Raw genomic sequence first — 24,627 nt, forward strand, 5'->3', positions numbered from 1 at the left:
TTATTGTGACATTATTTATAGATCCATTACAAAAAAACAGGCAGGATACAAAAAGAAACAAATACAGGAGACTGTACATGATGTGCAGCAAGTCCTGTTTTTTTGTTTTTTTTAAATCGGTGAGGCAGGTGCTTTCATAACCAGATGACACCAGTATTACATGTTGTTTCACTTGTGCTGCTGCAGTGAATCATTTCCAAGTATGATGCTAATGTCAGGTTTTACCAGACGTTTCAGATGATTTACAGATAAAGAAAACAGGAAAAACATCTATGTTACAAAACGTTTTTTAAACCTACTTCTAAACTGGATAAGTTTCCGATTCTATTCTATAAAACAATCCTATAAAACAAAGAAAACTATCACGTTTTTTTGACGAACAACTAATCGTGTTAATTTCACATTGGTGAGCACTGATGCAAAAAGTACCTGAGAAACACCAGCAGATGATTCATGTGGTGACTCATCAGTTTTTCTGGTTAATGGAGCATTTCCAGATAACAGCAGTTTAAGAGAAGATCAGACTAGATATGAGAGAAACTGATGAAATACTTCAGGGTTATGAGCTGTAGGAAAGCAACGGATTGGTGATAATTTGTGCAATTAAGGAACATAAATTAGAAAAGAAAGGAGGATCCTCAGTTATTGTGAAAATGCTGCCACCTGCTGGACAAACGTTAATATTGCGGATTACAAAGTAATGCACTGCAAGACTTTTTAAAGACTGGAAATCCAAAATAAAGACTGAACTCTGACACCCTCTCACATCCAAGACAATGTGAGTTTTTAGCCGCACACTGAAAGATTTTAAAACGACTGAGGATGTTGCAGGATCTCTATGTTCAAGACTACAACTAGATTCCTTTTGGGATTATTTACCATCCTGCACACGGTGGAAAATATTATGCCTAACTCCCTTTAGGAAATATAACATTTTAACAATTTCTTACGTGTCTGCAAAAACACATAACTCTAGAAACACAAGATCAAAGGCACAACATGTTGACTGTATTCAATTCGGCATCAATACAATCAATAAAGATAAATGGCATCTATGTGCAAACTTCACATTTTGGATAATGTTGAGCTCACTACCAGCGTCTGTTGGTTTGCTGTATTATTGTAGTCGTAGGAGTGGAAATGAGAATCGAACCATTTCAAAAATTAAGATTTATCATAAAAATAAGTTGTGTTTGGTGTTCGCTCCTCCAGTTTCTCCTCCTTTTCCACAGTCAAAAAGAGCAGAAACTTCTCGCTTCTATATTATATTATTATTATACTTATGATAAGTTTTCTGGCGGATCGGGTATTTTAAAAGTTTTTAAAAAAGGACTAAAAAAAATTCTTTTTAGCAGAACATTTGACTTTTAAGTGACTTCTTGCTGTTTGCTCCACTTGCTTTCATGCTCTTATTTATGATTTTTAAATATGCTTTTATTTTGGTTGTTTTAATGCTTTTATCTTGTAGCACTTTGAGATTTGTTTCAAATGTAAAGTGCATTATAAATAAAATCTGTTATTACTATTATTGTTAACTGAACATGACTAACATAACATAAATAAAACTTTTATCTATGAACATTTTTTCTAATTAAGTCACAGCTGACATTTTCAGCGGCAGTGGTGGTCGTTATTATAGAATAGCTGTTGCTGTAATAACGGCGTCCTCATAGTCCGTCTTTTGTTATTGTTTTAATTGAGAGATCCGTAGTGGCAGAAATTACATTCTGTACATTTCATTAATTGTTTTGTCTTTTGTTTGCCACAACTTATTACAGCTCAAATTAAATATCTTAATTTCTTTTTTTCTTTTACCAATAGACCGAAAGAATATAGACAAAAGATGTTTCAGTTTATTATCATAGAAAACTAATTAAACCTTCAAATTCTCATATTGTACAAGCTGGAACCAGCTGGCCAATCAATTATAGATATTGCTGTCAATTCATTTTTCAAATGGTTTCAGCTTTGAAAAAAAAATCATCATAGTAATCAATAATGAAAACAGGTGATAGTTGCAGCCTTAGTGGACTGAATTAAATACATTAAGCTTCGCAGGTTTGCAGACTGCAAACACACAATCAAAGTCTTTGTGTACGCACAAAGTCGGTAAAATCAGTTTTGTTTTTTGTTTTTGTTTTTTTTTTTTACAAAAAAAAAGAGTCCTCCGTAAAAACGATCACAACCCCGACGTCACGCCACCGTCATCGGTGTCCCACTCGTACGAGCCGCTGTCCAGTTTGACCCTGAGGGACTTAAAGTCGGGCCGGTCTTCGGGCTCCAAGCTCCAACATTTCAGCATGGTTCTGTAGAGGAAGTCGGGACATTTGGACGGCGCCGGCATCCTGTAGCCTTTGATCACCTGCTGGTACACCTCCTGGGTGCTAAAAGCTGAGGGAGAGCAGAAATGAAGACGGGCTCAACTTTTTTCCACTAAAATATTTGTAGAGATATGTCGGCTTTCTATATATAATTGTGATTCTGACTTGGAAAATTGATCTGCTTTCACAAACAAACTCTTGTGTTTGACGCCGGATAAAGAACACGCTTTAAAACGACGTTAACCCTTTAAATGTGGATCAACGTCAGTTTTCTTCTGCTGCGTTCAGACACTTTTTTTGAAACTTGAGCAAATTGATTTGATTTCTTTGAAAAAAATATTGGGAAAATGGAAAGGACCAACTCTGCCAGGAAGTTCAAGAAATTAGGAAAAGGTGACATGAAAATGAAAAAAGGTAGAGGAGTTAGAAAATTAGGTTTCAGAGATTAGAAAATTAATTAGGAATTTATAGTTACAATAATTTTACATTTAAAAAAAAACAAACCCAAATAAGACCTGAAAGAAGAAAAAAAGATAATTCTGCAACATAATGTGAAATATGTGATTATGAAATGTTTAAAAAGTACTTAAAAATTATAATTTTTGAGTACTTTTGTACTTTTGCAGGACTTTTTTAAAACTTTTGTAAAAACTTTTTTTAAGGTAATTTTCGTGTATTTTTTTACTAATGTACTGGTAATTTTTGGGCTATGTTTTGGTAAGTTGCTCATTGCCCTCTCCCCATGATTTCGAAAGAAGTCAAATCGATTTGCTCAGGTTTCAAAGGGTTAAATTCTTTTTTTCCACACAGTAACTCCACGCCTTTCTGCTACACCACAAAGGTATACCACACCGAGTATAAATACATTCACGAAGCACAGTTGCTTACTCTCAGTTCCCAAAATCCGTCTGCCCAAATGGTGTAACTTTACAGTGAAGTGTTTCTTTTTTTCATCTTCTTGTGAAAACACACATTCTGTAATTCATATTCAAACACTCTGGACCTCGAAACGAGCAAAAGTCTTCATGGCTGCGGGATTAACCCTTTAAGATCACAGTCTCCATCAGTTCAGGCCTTTCAGTGTGACAGAGATTATGCTGTTTTTCTAACGTCATCAGGGCTTTGGTTTTAAAATGATCACAGTTTTTCAAGCTATATTCAGGTATCCATTAGTAATTTAAAACGAATTCTTTTCAATGAAGTATTGAAGTATTCTTTTATATGAAATATTTATGTTGAGCTAAAAAATAGCATCAACTTCTGTTTAACGTAACTGGGCAACTCAGCTGAGCGGTAACACTCTTTTTCCACGGTTGAATTAGGATACGGCGTGTTGTCACTTTTGTGCCGTTCAAAAGTATAAGACGTATAATATGTACAACACAAGTGTGTGTGTGCGTGTAGATAAAGAGCAGTGTGCACATACACACAATACATGCAACAATATATATACAACAATTTACCTGAAGATTCAGTAGTTATATTGTAACTATGTCCTGATGTTTAGGCACACTGATATTTATCTACACACATACTGCCTTTTTTATACACCATATGTTATTGTGTATTTTCACTTTGATGTTTTGTATATTTACTTACTCGAGGTTAAATGGCCTCAGCTGTTTTTCAGTCATGTGATTATTGATGTGTTTTGGCTCGAAACGTCACTTTTGTTTGCAGAATAAAACCCTTTAATGGGAGCTTCCTGGTGTGCGGATCTCCATCTCTTCACATTTTGTTCATTTTGGGTCCAGCACCCACTACAGGATGTGCATGTCTTACTTCTGAATTTATCTTTTTGAATTTCCATTCAAAAATCTCACTTGAAAAAGAAAAATAGTTTTTCTTTCAGCGTCATTTAAAGTCCGGAGAAGAAGAGCAACTCTCAGGCGATCAACTTCCCGACTTTTACTTGATATTTCATTTCATAAACAACATTAAACATTAATTAAAAGTGCTGTAAAAGACCTTCTTTTGAACGTCAAACACTGAAAATCCAGTGATTCCACCGACCTGGATAAGGAACGCCTCCGTATGTGATGATCTCGTAGAGCAAGACACCAAAAGACCAGACGTCCGACTTGTTGGAGAACTTCCCGTGGCTGATGGCCTCGGGAGCGCTCCACTTGTAGGGAATCTTTTTATCCTCTGTGATGTAGAACGGCTCCTGGAGGACAAATCTTTGTCTTAAAAAGGCTGATTTGACATCGTAGAGGACAAATCATGTCTCCGCCCCCCTCCCTTACCTTGATCACTCTGGCCAGTCCAAAGTCAGCCACTTTGCAGATGTAGTCCTCGCCCACCAGGACGTTTCGAGCCGCCAGATCTCTGTGGATGCTGTTCTTCTCCTCCAGATAGGACATCCCATCAGCCACCTGGGCCCCCATGTCAATGAGTGACGCAACATCTTGATGCTGTCCCTCTGGACCTGAAACACGAAAAATAATAACAGAAAAAACAATAAAAACCTACAATAAACCGACAGACTGATCAAAACACTGCCGGCAAAAAGTAACCAATAACTGTAACCCTTAAAATCCTGGATCGATATCAGTTTTCTTGTGCAGCGTTCAGACACACTTCACAGGCCATGTGACCCTTTGAAACCGTAACAAATTGGTTTGATTTTTCTCTAAACTTTGGGGAAAAGAGGCAGTGACCGACTGGGCGAGAAACGTCCCACACATTGAAAGAAATCAGATAAAGTTGACCCGAAAATTAATCAAAAAAAATTACTTTAAAAAAAGAAGGGAAGGATTTTAAAAAATATATCCCAAAAAAACAAAAAAAATCTATTCATAGTTATAATATTTTTATATTTTAATTGTTTTTTACAGAAAAATATAATATAGTAAAATATCTTATATAAATACTTTTTTTAACTTACTTTTATCTTTTGTAGGTCCTTTCAGTTTTTGTTTTGTTTTGTTTAATTTCTTTTCTTTTTTTATTATTTTTTATTTTGTGTGTGTTATTCTTTATTCTTCTTATTTACTATCTTCTTTATTATCTTTAATCTTTATTATCCCCCGTGGAGCAAATTGATTCGCAGCCAGCAGTAATAAATAGGTACAAAGTAACTTTATTGTCATTTTTCTTAACATGGTTTAAAAAGAAATGAAATGTAAGGTGATCCTAAATCAGAGGAGTCTCACAGCCTGAGGAAAGAAGCTGCTCTGATAGACAACAGACATCAAACAAAACAAACAAATACAACAACTAAGACCAAAAAAACATTAATAAATGACCTTTTGAACCTGTTTGTTCTCAATGAGGCAGATTGTATTTGTGGTCTTTTAACTTATTTTTTTGCAAATTTCCTTTTTTTTTTTTTTTTTTTTAAACAAATCTACAAATTTTTGGTCGATGTTTGTTAAGTTGCTTGTTGCCTTCTCCCCATGTTTAGAAAAAAGAAGAAAAACATCTATTTGCTCAGGTTTTAAAGGGTTAACCTTGGGCCATTAAACTCTGGTTCTGACATAAAATGGAAGAATAACTGAGGTTCACCTCTGAGGAAGCTGAGCAGGCTGCCTTTCTCCATCAGCTCGGTGATGATGTAATACGGCGCCGACGCCGTGCAGACGGCAAACAGAGAGATGAGGTGACGATGGCGGAGACTCTTCAGGATCTGAACTTCCCGCTGAAATTCACGGTGGTTCAACTCCGAGTCTGGAGAGGAAGAGATAAAAACCGAGAGATGAAAAAGAGGAACAGAGATAAAAGAGGAAGAAACAAACAGAAGGAAACCAAAGTGAAATCTTGATCATTTAACAAATATGACGTACTGGTAGCAAAGATGGGACTTTCTGTGTTTGGTAAACAGAAGTTGTCACCTCATTTTAGAGGATTTTAGATCAGAAATCTTCAGATAGCGCAATATTTTAACATTGGCGGTTTTAGTATTTATGTTTTTGGTTTAATCATGCTCGCTGTGGTGATTACACAGTGTATATTGCAAAGTGGGAAACATCTTTGCATGCTGCTTGTGAGTTCATTGCGGTTTGTGGTCCGGAGCTGAGCAGATATTCTTTATCTTGAACTACGTGGATACTCGCACTAAGTATTAACCAGCCTTCATGCACAAGAGGGAAAATATTGTGATCATAATATAAATAATGTGAGCCTCGTGTTGTCCTTGGGGTCAATCTGACCCCAAATGAAATCCTTTGCCATCAAAATATGTTTTTTATGTTTTTTATACTTATGTAAACCAGGTCTATTGGCCTTAAATTCCAAAACAAAGGTAAAAACGTGTGGTACTGAGCTGGACTGAAGTAAGACTGAAGGTGTAACACAGAATTGATTGACAATTTATACAATATGCTTTAAATCACAGTTGAATGACCCCAGAGGACAAAAGGTGTGCGGCAATCTGGAGGACATTACGAGGGTCGAACTGAGACGACTCATGAGAACATTTTTTTTATGGGAGCAATTTTGGCGCAACATTTTCTAACAGCCTTTGGCCTGCGGCTGGTGCTAATTTCATGCCTGGCTCCCGGATCAGTGCCGATAATTCGTCTTTTTTATTGTTGAGGTTTTCTATTATTGACCCTCTGCCCTCTGATTTTTATTTACTTTTAGGTTTTAGCCCCTTAATGTTATCTAGGCTTGTGTTTTTTATCCGTTTTTCTGTTTTTTTATATCTGTTGTTTTTTGTTGTCTGAACAATAAAGTTAATCTAATCTAAATTAATCTACCAAAAACAGGGATGGGTATCTTGTAACCATCAGCAACCTTTTATAATGGAAACACAAAAATAACCGTCCCAATGTGTAAATAACTGAACTGAACTGAATACTTGTGAACAGGGCGGTTTTTCTGTTTATCTGTATCTGAGACAAAAACAACAACCCAAAAAACAATCATCAGTTACACTCAGGACGCCTGTTGAAGACCCAGGTTTTACACTAATACAAGGAAACTGATTTCTTTAACTCCTGTGTTTTATTATTTCGGAGTGCCTTGAACGGTGATGCCAGAAATGAGTCGATGCACAAACCAGTCATTTCTCTTTCGAAAGTGTTTGTAGTTGTTCCTGCACAGTGAGTCATCAGGGGGTTAATCAGATAAACGAGCAACATGAAATTTTTGTTTTTACTGGCGTTGCTTCATGCGTCTTAAATTTCTCAACTGATTACTCATTGTGCTTTCTACAGGTTTTTGTTACACACAATTAATTCAGTTTTTGTGGATTAAAACAACTTGTTGTGAATATTTAACCCTTTGATTCCTGAGAAAATTGGCCTGTAGACGGGTGAAGAGCAACTTCACAAGAAATCGCCCAGAAGTATCAAGAAATTAGTAAAAAGTTACATAAAAAATAACTTGAAAATAAAAGAAAAATGATAAGTAAAACAAACAAAAAAACCAAAGTGCTAAAAAATTTGATTTTTTTCTCTTTTTTTCCATAACACAATTTTAAAAACATAATTGAGATAAGCATTACCGGTTTTTTAAAATTTTTTTTGCAAATTCTTAAAATAAATAAAAATTTGATATTTATGATTAGGAATGATGTCGGTTAAAAAGATTAACTCAATGACAGTCGAAAATAATATTCATGTATAATATTTTTTAAAGCCTGATTTTGAAAAGCGCATTTTGCGTGGAGAGCGATGCGAGTGTGTGTAATATTTAGGTGGGCCCTAAGGGTTAATGAACAATACACCTGTGTCACTGCAATTCTACAAATAGCAACGCTGCCAATTATGTTTGACAGTGAAGACGTGTATCAATAGGGATCAACATGACGGATGGATAGAAAGACTGTCTGCATTCTTTTTCTGTGTCTCATCCAGTTTAACTTAAATGTGGTCGAACAAGTTGCAGACAACGCAGATGCCTCATGCAAAACGTCGTAACATTAGAAGCTTGTAATCAGGCCTGCAGCCGGTAATTATTTCCATCACTGATTCATCTATAAATCTATAGATATCAAAATTAAGACATTTACCCATTAAAATGTCCCAGAAGCCAAGATAACATCCTCAGCAAAACAAAAACTGTTCCCACTTTAAATCAGCTTTATATCATCAGAGATGATAAATTACCACTCTTGATGATCTTGATGGCGACGTTAATGTGGTTTTTCCAGCGTCCGCGGTAGACGTCTGCGAAGTAGCCGCTGCCCAGCTCCTCCTCCAGAGTGAACTCCTCTTTCGGGAGCTCCCACTCGTCCACCGTAAAGTGATTCAAATCTTGGGTGCTGGGCTTTTTCTGATGGAGGAAACACAGACACACACGTGTAGGTTATAAACTGACACAAATATAATTTCGGACATCCATAAAAAGTGCACACACACTACATATATATATATATATATATATATATATATATAGCTGGATGGATGGATGGATGGATGTATAGTGGCCAAATCAGTTGATTAAGAAACTATAATAAAAGCTTTTTAATGCAATTCCTCATCATTTTTTCACATTATTGGAGTGCATGGATTTCCTTCCTTACTATCCTACTTGTGCTGTACTTGAATATATATATATTCATATATATATGAAGTATATTTTGATGCCTTTTGTACTTCTACTTGAGTAAAATACTGTGGCATTGCTACTTTTATACCAGTAAAAGATCTTTTTCCACCACTGCTAAAAGCTGGTGTAGATGTTTTTACTGTCGTCTGGAACTTAATGTTGAATTTTTCTTTCAGTCACTGCAGTTTTGATCCATTTGCTCCCTGACAGCATCTGCATCTTTGCCGCATGATTTGCTTTGGTGAATTTTGCAACAAACAAAGGGAAGCACAGTAATGCACAACACTGGCAAAAACGGCATCTGAGTAAATTCTTTGTTCACACTTCTTGTTTTCACTTAACTAGAAATTTGAGGAACAAACCAGCAAAAACACAGTCACGCAGCGGGCAGAGGCTCTCCTACCCTCTTGCAGGCGGTTCCCAGTTTGCCGGTGTTGCTCAGGCTGTTGGTGCAGTAGTGCTCCACCAGGTCGATCAGAGAGGTGAAGTGGTGGTTGTGCTCCACGTGAAACTCGCTCTCATCTGCTTGATGGACCTTGAAATGCTTCACTCGACTTCCTGACCTCACTGCAAAGAGATGCACGCACAAAGTCAGACACATGCAGAAGTAGTTAAAAAAGGGGGTCAAAGATCCTGCTCTCAGTTGCGTTTTTATACATTTGACTTCTGTTAATATTTGTTTCCAAAGTGTTATTTAAGCTGCTAAAAAAAACCCAGATCGTTAGTTTCAAAAACATTTTTGTAATACAGCTACATTTAAATTCCTCTTATATTTGTCTTTTTTTTTTCTTTTTTACAAATGTTTGTCTTAACCGCTGAAGCCTAGATGAACCTCACTTTTCTTGTGCTGCATTCAGACGCCTCTCAGAAGTATTCGAAGCCTTTGAACGCTGAGCGAAACAGTGCGATTTCTTTCAAAAAAGACATTAAGCAACTTGGCAAGAAATTAGAAGATTTTGAAAATTATTTTTAAAAAGCTATGGAAAATGTCTAGAGAAAAAAAGGAAAAATTTAGGGAAAAAATATATTTATAATTATCATAATAACATATTTAAAATAATGTTACAGAATTATGATATAGTTTAGAGCAATTTTCATAAGTCTTTATTGCCTTGTTTGTTTGTTTGCTGTCTTTATTTTATTTCATTTCATTTGTTTTATTTTATTTTGTTTTGTTATATTTAACGAATTTTCAAGTAATTTTCTTGTACTTTTTACTAATTTCTGAGTAATTTCTTCTTCAGTTGCTCACTGATTTCTTCCCATGTTTTTGAAAGAACGCCAGCCAATTTGCCCAGATTTTAAAGAGTTAAAAGGTTTATTTTGGTTTATTAAAATCTAGATGTTATTTATTGCAGGTTTGGCAATCGTCCCTTTGAAAGCCACGTCGTAGGTTATGTTGAAAGGTGCGGATTATACGCAGCATGAAATAATGGAAAACATAAATAGTGACATTTCTGTGGTTACGCTCGTGCTGTTGCTCTTTGAAAGGACATCAGTTAAATGCCTTGTGACTGTAAAACACAGACGGCACTGAGAAGGAAAGGAGGACAATTTTTAAATTTTTTTATATGTCTAATATGGCGGGGTCATATGGAAAAAAGTCTTCGTGATAATTTTTTGTCAAATCAGGTGATATTGATATATATCACGATATACATCAAATCTGGGGGACTGACATGTCTGTGCTGGAGCCAAACGATGATGCTGAACTAAATTTTAAAATTTAAAATAGAATTAAACAAGAGACAACAACCCCAACCAATTACAGTAAATACAATTCAAAGAATATTGGCAGTTTTTTTCTTTTGTAATTTTTTTATTTTCCTTTTTGTGCTTATTTTCAGATAGTTTTCTTATACATTTTTTTTTTTTTTTACCAATGTCTTGTTGTTTTGGGGTCATCCACTTCCCAGGTTTTTGGGACTTAAGCCAATTTGCTCAGGTTTCAAAGGGTTAAAAGGGCATATTAAATATAAACTTTTATGTCTGTTTGAGATTTGTTTTTGCACTGTTACACCTGAAGGCTGACTGTTCTTATGATTTACGCGTTTCTTCTCACCCCCTTACACTATTTTTTGACCTGAAGTGAAACTCCCTCCTTCCTCACTCTCTTTTAACCCACTAACACCACACGCCTCTCATTTTGTTTTTGGGCTTCCTCAGTGACCCCTCTCTGTCTCGTCTCACCTGAAAGAACGTATCCGACGCTGTCTTTCTCGCTGTGTCGGATGAGAAAAGCTCCGTTGTCATTTCCTGGTCCCAGCAGGTGGCTTTGGGCCTCAAAGCGGTTCATTGTCCCAAAAAACCACCTGGATCAAGACAGAAAGCAATTAATGAAAGTAGATATTAGGAAATGGTCGCACGGTTTCAAACTTAAACTCTGAGATATTATGCAAATGCTTAATTATATAGTTTGAAAATTAACTTTGTGATAATCTGGCAGTTTATTTTGTGATCTTGTCAATCAGAATCAGAAATACTTTATTGATCCCCGGGCGGTAGACTGTGGTTTGTTAGCAGCATAGAGAATTTTAGCAAGTAGAAACATGTAGCAGCAAAAGTATGTAAAAATAAATAAAATAAATTTAAAAAAATACAGTAATAGTAAACAATTAGCACTAGCATATAAATATTTAAAAATGAAAGTATGTATAATATGCTGAGTATGTTAAGTGTGTAAAAATATAAATGCAAAGAAATACACTTATAGACAATTAGTACTAGTATGTCAATATTTAAATTTATTTATTTATTTGTAAAGTGTGTAAAATATAAAACTGTGCCTTATGCTACAGTGCAATGTATAGTATGTATGTATGTATGTAATGTATGTATAGTATGCAAGTTAAAAAATATATTAAAAAAAATATAAAATATATGAAAATATTAAAAATGTAGTTATATAAGTTAGAAATATTAAAATATACATATGTGTGCAATGCTACACCGAACAACAGAGATATACACGAGTAAGAATAACAATAAGAATATATACAATATGTCACATGTTAAATTTAGCTGTTTACCATGCGTCTGCTCTTTAAAGGAGCATCCAGTATGACAAATATGCAAAAGTTTGCATCTGTAAAACATACTCGGATCTGGTTTCATTTTTCAACATACAGCTTTGAGTGTTCAGAGTATCTAAATATGTCAGAAGTCTTTAAAGTACGTGCAAAAACAGTGCACAGTACATAAAAGGTATGTTTTTATCTAAAAACTGGCGTTGTAGAATTCCTACCTATTTCTTCTCTATTGTATTTGAAATATGGAGATTATAAACTCCATTTGCAGGACTTTTTGTGTCTTATTGTGCCAAAATCAGAACTGAATTGGGAAAAAAGCTCGTAGGATCTCCGCTCCCACAGCATGGAACAATCTGCAATGTGATCTTAAGCTTCATGAAATGGTGACCTTAAGTGAGTTTAAAACTCTGGAGAAATGTGAGTCGAGGCGTTCTGTGTGCAGCTTTTATATCTTATTGTTCTGTTTCTCGATACCGTGTGCTTTTATGTGAATTTCGTTTGTCGCTGAAACTCTGTGTTGCTGCTATTCTTGGCCAGATCGTCCTCGTTCTAACGTGTTAACATGCACAGTGTGCTTTTAACAGCTTTATACATTATAGAAACTGAAAATGATAACTCAAATAACTAAAAAAAAAAGAAAAAAAGCTGGTGTTGCCTCACATGGGACTCAAACCTCAGTCACGTGTGAAATTCCTCTGCTTGGCCCATTTCCCCTACGTCTTACTCCCTTCATAGACTGTGTTACTCTGGATACCACGTCACCTAAAGTCTGGCAGCAGATTTGGGAGTATTTAGGGGTTGCCGGTACCTCTTGTTTTATCATTATTATTATTGTTAGTAGTAGTAGTAGTAGTAGAAGTATTAGAAGTATTATTATTATGGGGAAGCTGCAGGTCCTTCTTGTTGTTCTTAATGTTATTTTTCTTCTTCTTCTTCTGGGGAAATCCAGCTTTCCATGCATGACAATAAACCAAATTTGCACATAGGTTCAGTCCCATGCCAAACTTCCTCAGCGGCAAACACAAGCCAGGAGTCCTGCTGGAGGAGCTACATCAACTAACTTTCAAAAGATTAAAAAAAAAAATCATAACAAATCATTTCTACGTGCTACAGTTTTGCAATTAGACAATTTGGACAATACATTTTATATATTTGGGTTTCTGAACAAATCAAGTAATTTGAAGATGTTGCCATGAGCACTGAGACATTTTTGTTTTTTCATAGAAAAAAAAGGCTGATTATATCTATTGTATCCCACCGTGAACCGGTCAAGTTGCAGTTAGTTCACATCTGTGTCTGTCCAGACTCAAATGTTGCTATGACTGCTGACTACACCTCAAATATAGATGTTTCTGCAAAGATTATGACATTATGATGTCGCAGTGAAGTTGACCTTTGACCTGTTGGATTTAAAATGTCAGAACTTCATTATTTTTTCCTATGAGACATTTGTGTTTAATTCTTTGAGTTAAAACATGTTTTGTGAGTTCACATTAACCTTGACCTTTGACCACTGAAATCTTATCAGTTCATCCTTGAATCCAAGTGAACATTAGTACCAAATTTTAAGAAAATAAGTATAATCAGCAACCATACAGATTATTACTTGAGCAAACTGTTAATTTGGTAATGTGGCAATTTGGCTTAAGTGCTCCAAAGTGGAAATTAAACAACATGAATAGGTCATATAATATTTAAAATATATTGTAATAAAATAATGATATAAGTATTCAGAATCAGCGGCTCTGTAATTAATTTCATCCTTCCAGCAGCTGTTGACATGCAGAAATAACCTCACATTACACACTTCCCATTCTGTTGAAGCAATAAACAGAGAGAGAGAGACAAAACAAGAAGTGGTGAGGCCGACTGTCAGAGCGCTCGCGTCACAGTTTGCATCACCGCGAAGACACAAACACATGAGACTGACATTAAGAAAGGTGTTGTTGACATTTCTCACTGTTGCTTACAACAAAAGGGTTGAGGGGGATGCATGTGATGCAGATCAAGACAACTTGGTGCTTTTCATAATGTAAAGTTACGGCTGCATGAACGTTCCTGTGTCATTACAGAAAAAGGGGAATTAGTATGTGGCAACAGAAGGTGGAGGGTTATGGAGAGGTCTGTGCTTTTAATCCAAAGCTCCAAAAACACAACAGGAAAATATCAAATTTGTGAGGGTGAGTAATGGCTGACATATTAGTTTCCGAGCTTTTTTAATGTATGAGGTCTCTTATTGTTGAATAAATAACAGCCAAATACATTTTCGCTAAATTTGCTAAATTTTTACATTTGGCACAAACTTTTGAGCAGATTTATGTATAAGCTGATTAGAATTTGTTGGTCAAAGGTCAAGGTCACGCTGGCCTTGCATCCATCTCATTTTTGTGAAAGCAAAAGCTAAAGATGGCCTCAAGGGAGTTTCCTCAACTTTGCAAAAACGTCCACTTGGACTCGAGAAAGAACTGATTATCATCTGGGAGTTGAAGGTCAAAGGTCAAGGTCACGCTGACCTCATGAAACATGTTTCAAGCGCCCACCTGGAAACTGTGCTGGTTGTAGGAGACAAAATTCAGGTCAAATGTGTAAAAGGAGGGACGGGGTTAGGTCTACTGAATCAGAAATGTTTTTAAGTTATGGTTCAAAGTAACCAAGAGAAATAGGCTATGTTTACACTGACAGTTAACCCTTTGAAACCTGGAACGACATCACTTATCTTTTGCTGCTTTCGGACACCTTTCACACATATTTCAAACTTTAAACCTGATGTAATATCTTACAAAAACATGGGGGGAAAGCAACTTGGTAAAAAATGTTCCACAAACTGCAAAAAAAATAGTAGGTTTATAAAATTATTTTAAAAAGGGAAAAATGTCCAGGGAAAAAGAAAAAATACAGGAAAAACTATATAATCATCATTATTAGACATTTCAAATCACATTACAGATTTTTTTTCTCATTTTAAGCACTTTTTAGGTAATTTCCTTGCATTTCCTTCTTTTATTGTATTTTTTAATTAATTTCCCAGTTATTTTTATTAACTTAGTTTTTACTAATTTCTTGCCAATTTTAAGGTGATTTCTTCTTTCATTGCTTATTGCTTTCTTTCCGTGTTTTTTTAAAGAAATCAAGCCAATTTGTTTAAGTTTTCAAAGTGTTAAAGAGTTAAAATCATCTTACAGAATTTTTCTAATTTGAAGCACTTTTTTTATTATTTATTTTCTTTCTTTCTTTCTTTCTTTCTTTAAAACTAATTTCTAATTTACTTTTTACTAATTTAAACTAAGCATTTGGTCATTTCTTCTGCCTTCTTCCCATGTTTTTTTTTTTTTAAAGAAATCACACTTGCTCAAGTTTCAAAGGGTTAAAAAGTTAAAATCATGTTACAGAAATGTTTTCATTTTAAGCATTTTTTCTTTAAAAAAAAAAAAGAATTTCCAGGTAATTTTTGTGTACTTTTTTTTTTTTTTACTAATTTCTTGCTAATGTTTTATTCATTTCTTCTTCTGTTGCTTATTGCCTTCTGCCCCTGAAGGGTTTAACAGTTACGGTTTCTGAAAACACCACTCACGGTTGCATTTGTAGGGACTCGGCCCGGTCCAGGTAGTTTTTGGGCACGATCCCGGTGTCCAGCACGCGCCCGTTCTTGTCGATCCTGCGCGCGGTCCACCAGTCCCCGGTGCGGCTGATCACGCTGAACAGGTCTCCCTCCTGGAAGGACAGCTCGTCCGCGTGCCGCGCGTCAAACGGCCACAGCGCCGTGTAGATGGAGCCGCTCTCCGGCGCCCTCTCCGGAGTTACCGGAGTCGGTAATCTCTCCTCATCGCCGCCGTCACTGCTGCTTTTTTCCCTTCCTCCTCCACTATCAACACCTCCTGCTCCTGCTCCTGCTCCTGCTCCAGGAGGAGGCTTCTTGTTGGTGAAAATCCTGTCCCATAGTGAGTCCAGACATGGGCAAGCTCTGCGCAGACACTCACCCATAGATGACCATTGATTTGCCCCCCTGTTAGAGCCGCCGTCCCCTCCACAGCCTCGGAGCGCGTCAGCCGACAGCCGGCTACACCTGTCGGACAGGTAGAGAGGGTGAAGCGCGAGGAATCCTCGGAATGCCTTTACAGAGAAACTGTTGTTGAGCGTGTGACTGAAAGACCTGACAACTTCCTTATGCCAGGCAGTAATGAAGCGCGCGGGAACCCCGCCTATGATCAGACACGCGTCATAAATCTCACAGTAACTGATGGATAGATGGATAACCTGTTTAGTTAAACAATTACAGTTAACTACTGACAGTCTACGGGTTTATGGTGTAGAAGTTGGTGTAGAAGCTCCAAAAAGCACCAAGATTTATGGTGATTTTTTTATTTATTGGAAAAGCTGTACATGACTGTCAGAATTTGGCAGTATTTTTACAGCAATTTCACAAAAACAACTTTCCCCATAAAATTACAGAATTATACAGTAGATTGCGAGATTTACAATGACAAAAAATATTACATACAATGTTTTTACAGCATTTTTCCCCCCCAAAAAATGTATGTTACTGTAAGAATTTTGCCGTATTTTTACAGCAAGTTGTTATAGTACTTCAGTTAAGTTATTCAGGGGCAAATTTTGCACTTTGTACTCATAACGCTTTGTTTCTGTGTTATTAACCCTTTGAAACTTGAGCAGATTGGCGTCTCTAAAAGGCATGGGAAGAAGGCAGTTACCAACGAAAGAAAAATTACTCCCCAAAATAGCAAGAAATTAGTAAAGAGCACAAAAAATTATCTGACAAAATAGTTTAAAAAATGCTTAAAATGTATACTAATTCTGTAACATAATTTTAAATATGTATTTAAATATATATAAATATAAATATGGCTTTCCCTGCCTGCCCTAGTTGATCCTGCTTCCTGCTCCTACTGGATTCGTCTGCTCTGCTTCCTGCATGACGCTAACGATGCCTCCTCCTTGACCACGAGCCCTGCCTGTCCCTCTACGGAGTCCCCGCTTTTCCAAAAAGATCCCAGCTGTAGGTGTTTCTGTAACTTACCTGATACATTCACCTGCCAGTCCGCTCCACATTCACCATGTCCCCACTCGAACTCTGAACTACCACCTGTGAATGTGAGCTGACCCCAGTCCTTCTATGAACTCTGCTCACCTGCAGCCTGACTGTACTCGCCTGTGCTCCATTAAACCTGCCGAAAGATTAATAAAGGTCAACTGCTTACAACTGCTCACCCTCTCTGTTGTGCTGCATTTGGGTGATATCACACCCCGTTATTTGTTTTTACAAACTTAAACTTTTATGAGTCACTTGTTGTATAATACTGATCTGAATTCAACGTAAATTCGCGCAGTATCTGAAGCGGCTTAGGTAAACACCTGACTCTTTTAATTTGTCTCGCTTGGCTGAGTGACAGCATGAAACCTGGGTGTAACTAACAACCAAGAAGACATTCTTGAAATACAAAGCATGCCTAATATATGATGCATTATAGGCCTGGGCAGCATATTGATATTATATCAATATCGTGGTATGAGACGAGGTTTTGTCTTAGATTTTTGTTATTGTAATATTGTAAGTGTCTTTTCCTGGTTGTAAAGGCTTTTCCATCTGCTATATTTGCCTTAACCCACTGAATCAGTATGTCCTTATCACTGACGAGTTTTTTAAATAAAAAATCTCATTATGTAAATATTGTATAGCACCACTAGTCAACCCTACAAAATTACAGTGCTGGACTCAAATACTGAGTTATTCAAGTATTTGCTAATTGGGTAGATATTCAGTTTTCATTTTAGGCATTTGGATATGCTTTTTTGTTTTTTGCAGAGGATGAATGGCATTTCAGTGTTTGTAGTCCTGCTGCTGCCCCTGTCACACACACAGGGACAGGAATGCTCATTTTACCCAACATTTATCAGCAGCTTTATTAGATGAGCAGGTTTTTTAAACACGAGTAAACCCGCTAAATGGCTGCGTTCCCAGTGCCGCTGAACTTACCACTGGAGAGCGAGTCGGCCTTTCCGTCAATTTTACTGTCAACAAAGAAATCAGTGCACTGAAACTGAAAACTTTGTTTGAACTTTGATCATGCTAAATTCATCTTCTTCTGCCTTATGTTTTCTTAAAAATAAACTTTGCATATGGTGCAAATCGGACAACATACAAGCCAAATACCGATATATTTGTGATGGGCCAATATCATCTGACTGATATATCGGTGGGGTAACAAATCTATTTCATCCCAAATTCTTTTCATTTGTTCTTCATTTGTACTTCTTCCTGGAATATCTCTGGACATGACAAAGACAGATGTAATGACAAAATGCACACAGACACATTTCAAAACAATACTTAAAATATTTTTTATTCTGTGCACTACTGGTGTTTGGTACCTGATGGCACGCAGCCTCAAACATACAACTCAATCTTGTGATTTGGTGATTATGGCTAGAGTTTCCTGAACTTGGCTCCGTCTGCCGTTTATCATCATGCATAAAAGACAAAAGTTGCATTGTTCTCAAATTGCATTGCATTGCAACATTGTTGTACAATTTTGTGGTGCAGAAATCCCACAAACCGCCCCTCCCCGAAAGAGCCTTCTGGACATGGCTGATTCACTGTGCAGGTCTTTTTGCTTTAGGTTCTTCATCTTTGTAGCTCTTTACAGTTTGAAGTGTAGTCTGTGGTGTAAACATAGGCACTCTAGTTGTAGCTGGCCATTACAGCGGGCCTCTGAAAGAGGTTTAATAACTTAAAGCCTGTACACATGGCTCTTTGGCCCGCTGGCTTTTCAAGCGCTGGGTCAACCCCCAAATATGTATCAAAGGATAAAAACAATTCCCACACTATTCTAGAGAAACTTACATGTGTAACATTTTCTCAAAACCTTCTCAAATTCCTGCAACAGAAGGAAGGCTGAATGAAATACTTTATGCTTGTGGTTAATAACAAAACTAACAATGTGTAGCCACGCTAGAGGCCCCACGAGGCCAGAAAAAAACGAAGAATGGCTGAAAAATTCAGAGGAAAGTTTGACTTTGATCCTCATGGATGATGGGGTATAAAATGTTTTGTTTGTCCCACAGGAAAAGACATTTTGTCACATATATCAAATGGGTTATCCTTGAAGAAATGGCCATTTTAGGACAACTCAAAACGGGTTTTCATTACAGATTTCTCTAAAAAAAAAACGCTGATCAAAGAAACATACATCCCAAATGTTGAACTAAAAGCATAAGTTTGGATTTTTAAAAGTTTATGATACTCCTTGCATGCCATATGTGCACCAAAAGAGTTATTGGTCACTGTAATGTTATTAAGATACCTTTATTCTATCCTACCCTTTTATCTTAAAAAAAATAAATTTGATCTTGAATAAGAGATTATACCTCAGAAGTGATGGATGAGGGGATTTTGACTTGAATGGTGGCACCAGATTAAAAATCATCAGTTTATTAAAGTTGTTCGGTTCATCCTTTGTGTAAAGTGATGTTCTGTTACCAAGTATCATGGCAATGTGTCATGTTGCTTTTTCCTAAAAGGGAAAAACATGAAACTTTGTCCATATTTCACAATAGATTGAAGTGCTGGTCTGTCATCCGGCACGGGGACCCCTTAGCGTGGCTAAAAACCCAGCAAGCTCTGAATTATTGCACATAACTTAGATTGAAGCACTGGCTTTGCAGTCAGAAGACAGGTTGAGCCCTGACCTGTGATTTCACAACATCTGCAAGTGTGCATACACAGACATGGCACATACAGACGTAATAAAATATTATTTATAAAACACAAAAGGGTATAAAATTAAAAACAGTTGTGAATGTGCCCAGGGGTTTAGTGTTCAGTTTTTTAAGTAGGAGTGTATTTACACACCTTTCTCAGGCTACTTTTAGTCTTTCTTGCTTTGTTTTAGCCTCAGAAATTAAGTATTGTTCTTTGATTTGGCGAGCATCTTGAACATTTTACTCCTGTTTGTCCGCTTGAATGCTCTTCTCCCTCCGTCCTTCCAAACCGTGGTGTTTTTAAAGTACTTTTACCCTGTTTGTGCATGAGGAAGGAGAATATTCTTCGCTGTTTCTCATTCCCCCTTTTCTTCATATTTGCAGTCCGTCCTGCTTGCAGTTGCAGATACTTTCACCATGCATGTTTATACTTCTATAGTCTTGAAATATATCCTGGCATATATCGTATCCAGCTGGCTGTGCAGGGCGTGGAAGGAGGGTCTCTTAAAGGGCTCGGCGGCCCAGCAGTCCATCATGATGCGGTAAATATTCTGAGGGCAGCGTGTTGGACAGGGCAGCCGAAACCCCGATGACAGCAGATCCAACACTTCTTTGTTGCTTTTTCCTAAAAGGGAAAAACATGAAAGTTGGAGTTCACTAATTTCCAAACGTTTTGTTTTGCAGGCAGGGGTATTCCACCGTGCAGAAAGCCAACAACCACAACTATGACAACACCAGGAACTGCTGCAACAGCTCAACTTTAAAAGGTAAAGTCAACACGACTCTTGAATATTAACTCAAAAAAAAAGTATGAGGTATCTTACAAAAAAATCACACAGCATTGTTTTGAAATTATTGACCAAAGGAAATTTTAAAAAGCAAAAAAAAAAAAAATAAATAAATAAATCCATGGTTAATAGTGACGACATTAAAGGGTTAAAAGGTTGAAATAATTTCCTAAAAACAGTTGAGCAGTGTGGTTCTTAATCAAAGAAACAGGAGTAAATAGTGCTTTGTTGCGGACTGTTTTGGCAGTGGATTAATCCACAGTTAATTACATATCTGTGACCCATTTTTACAGTTTAAAAAACCCCCAAAAACAAACAGTATTGTGTTATTCTTTCTCTCGATACTTTCCAAATTGTCCAAATTAGCTCCAGCTTGCCTGTGGCACATTCTTTCTTATTTCATTTTCATGGGATACGTTGACAGCAAGCAAAAAAAGCTAAACAACAGCTTTCATAAGACTAGTTTTTGTGGATTATTACAAATAAAGTAAATAAAACTGCATTCTCCGCTGACATTACTCCACTGTGCTGACTAACAGAATAACACTGCAATATTTTTCCTTTCAAAATGCACGAGAAACCGAGGAGGGTGTAACCACACATGAATCATCTGCACACCCAGTAGCTCCATATTTACACTCATACAGTTAGTCCATTGTGTAACTCAGAGTTGTGCATACTTCCAATACTTTCCCACTGATTAATAAACAGGTCAACACTGTAATGAATCTGCTGGAAAGCTCAGTAGTTTATGCAGTAAAAAAATAAAAAGAAGTCAACATTGTACCTTCATAAGGCATCTTGCCGCGTGACATCATCTCATAGAGCAGGACCCCGAAAGACCAGACGTCCGATTTTACGGAAAACTTCTGGTAAATTGCTGCTTCAGGAGCCGTCCACCTGACCGGGATCTTTGTGTTTCGACTGGCTGTGTACACACTGTCCTGTAGAGAAAAGTGATGGTGAAGGGTTAACAGGATACATTTTTACATTAACAGTGCACTGCGCAGCCTTTTGTTTTCCTCAAATTTAACCCTTTGAAACCTGGATCCAAATCACTTTTCTCGTGTTGCGTTCAGGTGCTCTTCACAAGCTATTTGACCCTTGAAATCTATGGAAACTGGTTTGATTTAATTTGAAAACAGAGGGGGGGAGGCAATGACCAACTTGGCAAGAAATTTTCCACAAATTATCAGAAATTTTACCTAAAAATTAGTTTTGAAAAAGAGGGGAGGATTAATAGAAAATAATCCAAAAAAATGGGGAAAAATGTGAAGAAAACTATTTATAATTGCAATGATTTTATATTTAAATTATACAAAAGAAAAAAATGCATATATAATTTTATTTTCAGCACCTTTCTAGGTCATTTTCTTGTTTATTTTTCTTTTCTTTTTTTTTTTTTACTCCTTTTATGCCTATTTTCAGGCAAATTTCTTTTTTTTAACATTTTTTTGCTTGTTTTGGTTCATGTCTTGTTGCTTGCTTGTTGCCTGGTTAGTTCAGCTTCAGCAAAGTTACAAACCAACTAACTGATCCATGCAGCAGCAGACCAGCAGCTCCCATGTTCAATTACTGTTTTAAGTGAAAATAATGAAATAATAAAAATAAATATGTTTTATAATTATTCCATGGTCTTCTTGGCCTCTTTATTTATCTATTTTTAATTCAAGTCAGAGATTAAATTGTGTATAGCATTTAACAATATACTTTTTTTTTAAGTAACAGAAAACAAAAAACAAAACAAAAACAGACATATAACAAACATAAAAGTGATATTTGTGTGTAGCAGAGAACCAGGGGGGTTACAATACAGTTTCGGCTCATTACCTTAATCTGATCTATGTGAATTGATAAACTCAAATCCATCACTTTTGAGTCTCAAAGTAAATGTTAATTTTTCCATGACAAATATGTTGTGCATCACGTTGTACCAGTCTGTTAACCCAGGTGGTCTTTGACATAACCGCTTTTTTGTTATTGCTTTTTACTGGCTACTATCATTACTCTGTACATATGCTTTTTAGAATCATTCCCAAATACAAAACTTAAAAAATCAATCTTGACCTCTTTATTTTCATTAGCCTGCATTAAAATAGACTTCCACTCTATAATTCATTAAAGTAGGCCTGCTGTGATCATTTTCAGTGTAAAGTTAAAGGTAATGTGACCACTGAGGGAGATTTAGGGCCAAACTGTTAAAACTCAGCACTCCTGCCCACAAAACCACCTGTGCTCCTGATCATGTTACTCTGAGACCTTCAGTGAATATCAAATATATATACTGGGAGGTTATTATTACATTTCATATGATTAGAAATGGCTAATGTGTGGCGTTTTGGATAAAAGCATCTGCTAAATACTCCTTACCTTTGTGTTAGTAATTAGTCTTCATAGTAGCCTATATTTCATTAATTATTCATTTCCACTGCTAACTTTTAAGTCAAAGTGTCCAATTGTTTTGTAAAAAATAAGCATCTCTTTGCGTGGAAATTAAAAACGTGTCAGTGCAGCTGAAGTTAAAGTTTAATGAGTGTTTAATGGAAGTTAAAAGCTAGAGAGACAAATATGGTCCGGACGGGGACTCGAACCCGAGACAGACAGGTGGAAAACACTATCAATGTCCGCGACGCTACCCTATCTACCTGTCTATACCTCCCTTTTTAGCACATTATAATCTTTACCCGCTCAGACATTTCCATGAGAAGCTAAATGTGCTGTTACATCGTGCAGGTGACAGAAAATTACTATATTTTCCCCCAAAAAAGAAGTTAAAGAAACATGTTGACAGGACCATTAAGGTTGAAAAGTCTGAAGAAGAAAACTAAATTAAATCAGTTTAATTCTTGCAAAACCTTGTTTCTGCTTTTCAAGTATGAGATTTGTGTAGAAGGTTTAAAATGCAGCACAGACCAGCAGACACAGTCTTCATGCACAATCAGATTTATTTACGGTAAATATTGTTGTCTCTCAAGTTACGTGCTAATGTTTAGGTATTACACACAGAACCTTTAAGCTGTCTCTTTCTTAACTGATATTACCACATTTAGACGCTCTTTATGGGAAAATGTTGGTTATTATGTCGCAGATTTGTTGAAACTTTTGTTTGGTTTTACACTGTAGTTAATTTGTGGTTGTGGCAGAAAAAAACCTCTTGGTTATAGTTGGGAAAATATCATGTTTTGGTTCAAAATGCCAGCTTTTCATGGCACTATAGAAGCAGGGAATGCAGGAAAGTCTCAGAAAAAACACTTTTCGTGGCACCACAAACAGTGACAGTGCTAATAATGCCCACGTTTGGTGGTTAAAAAAGCAGCTGATAACTGATTGGTAGATCTTGACTAGTGGTCTGCAGCTTGTCAGCCATCTCGCCTTGGTGTCACGCCATCCACCGTAATTTTTTGAAACATTCGTTTTTCAAAATAAAAACAAAAAAAAAGACTTGTTTTTTTAATATTTGTTTCCAAAACCAAAATGAAAAAAAAAGAAGATAATTACCATTTTTCCAAATTTGTGCTCAAATATAAAAAAGGGAAAAATCGGACCACCCTGTTATCTACTTCCAACAAGACATTGGCAAAATAAGTCATTAACTGTTTGGTTTGGAAACAAATATTGAAAAACTAAGTCATGTTTTTATATATTTTTTTTATTTTAATGAATGAATGATACACGGATTCACCATTCCCTCCTCCTGACGACAAAGTCAGCTCATAGACTACGTCACTTTATAAACGTTATGATATGTAGGAAACATGCAAATGTAACATATTTATGATTTTCATAAACATGCCACGAGCATGGGCTTCAACTGCACGAGTTATTACTACACACAAACAAAATAAAATATGCAGATTTGAGTGCTGCTCCGTTTCACGGCACAGATGGAAGAAGGATGGTGTTTAACATTTCATGAGTTTACAAAGAAACAACAAAGCGCGCTATACATATTTAAAAAGAGCACAGATCAAGAATTAGGGTTATCTAAAATAAGAAAGTGGGTTTTGACTAATGAGACAATAAAAATAACCCCCTTCTTTGATGCTGTGTTTACAGACACAAACAACCTGCTTACCTTAATGATCCGAGCCAGTCCGAAGTCGGCCACCTTGCAGACCAGATCTTCTCCCACCAGGATGTTTCTGGCAGCCAGGTCTCTGTGGACGATGTTTCTGTCCTCCAGGTAGGCCATGCCCTCTGCGATCTGACTGCCCATGTAGATCAGATGAGCTGATGTCAGCACCTGGCCTTCAGCAGCTACAAAAACACACACACAAA

At 36.5% G+C, this 24,627-nt stretch overlaps 2 protein-coding genes and 1 long non-coding RNA gene across 3 annotated transcripts in view; 1 reads left to right on the forward strand and 2 right to left on the reverse strand.

Moving 5' to 3' along the window:
- On the reverse strand, nucleotides 1-16,010 carry LOC121946449 (protein-tyrosine kinase 6). Its single transcript, XM_042491012.2, has 8 exons — nucleotides 15,417-16,010; nucleotides 11,007-11,128; nucleotides 9,220-9,383; nucleotides 8,375-8,540; nucleotides 5,829-5,990; nucleotides 4,568-4,749; nucleotides 4,335-4,488; nucleotides 1-2,391 (listed from the first exon to the last, which is right to left on the reverse strand). The coding sequence occupies exons 1-8, from the start codon at nucleotides 15,824-15,826 to the stop codon at nucleotides 2,180-2,182; spliced, it is 1,572 nt and encodes a 523-aa protein (XP_042346946.2). The 5' UTR covers nucleotides 15,827-16,010; the 3' UTR covers nucleotides 1-2,179.
- On the forward strand, nucleotides 13,121-24,533 carry LOC148188640 (uncharacterized). Its single transcript, XR_015777377.1, has 3 exons — nucleotides 13,121-14,025; nucleotides 20,246-20,328; nucleotides 24,406-24,533. It is a non-coding gene; the product is annotated as an uncharacterized LOC148188640 (long non-coding RNA).
- The window catches only part of srms (src-related kinase lacking C-terminal regulatory tyrosine and N-terminal myristylation sites), a 59,402-nt gene continuing 52,946 nt past the window's right edge, over nucleotides 18,172-24,627 (reverse strand). Inside the window, exons 6-8 of the mRNA XM_042491013.2 lie at nucleotides 24,425-24,606; nucleotides 21,137-21,293; nucleotides 18,172-20,186 (exon numbers count right to left, since the gene is read on the reverse strand). Of these exons, the coding sequence (XP_042346947.1) occupies nucleotides 19,987-20,186; nucleotides 21,137-21,293; nucleotides 24,425-24,606 (539 nt within the window). The 3' untranslated portion in view covers nucleotides 18,172-19,986. The remainder of the gene's footprint in view (nucleotides 20,187-21,136; nucleotides 21,294-24,424; nucleotides 24,607-24,627) is intronic.

This window comes from Plectropomus leopardus, chromosome 9 (assembly GCF_026936395.1).
Source record: "Plectropomus leopardus strain MGB_pleo_1.0 chromosome 9, ASM2693639v1, whole genome shotgun sequence".
Lineage (NCBI taxonomy): Eukaryota > Metazoa > Chordata > Actinopteri > Perciformes > Serranidae > Plectropomus > Plectropomus leopardus.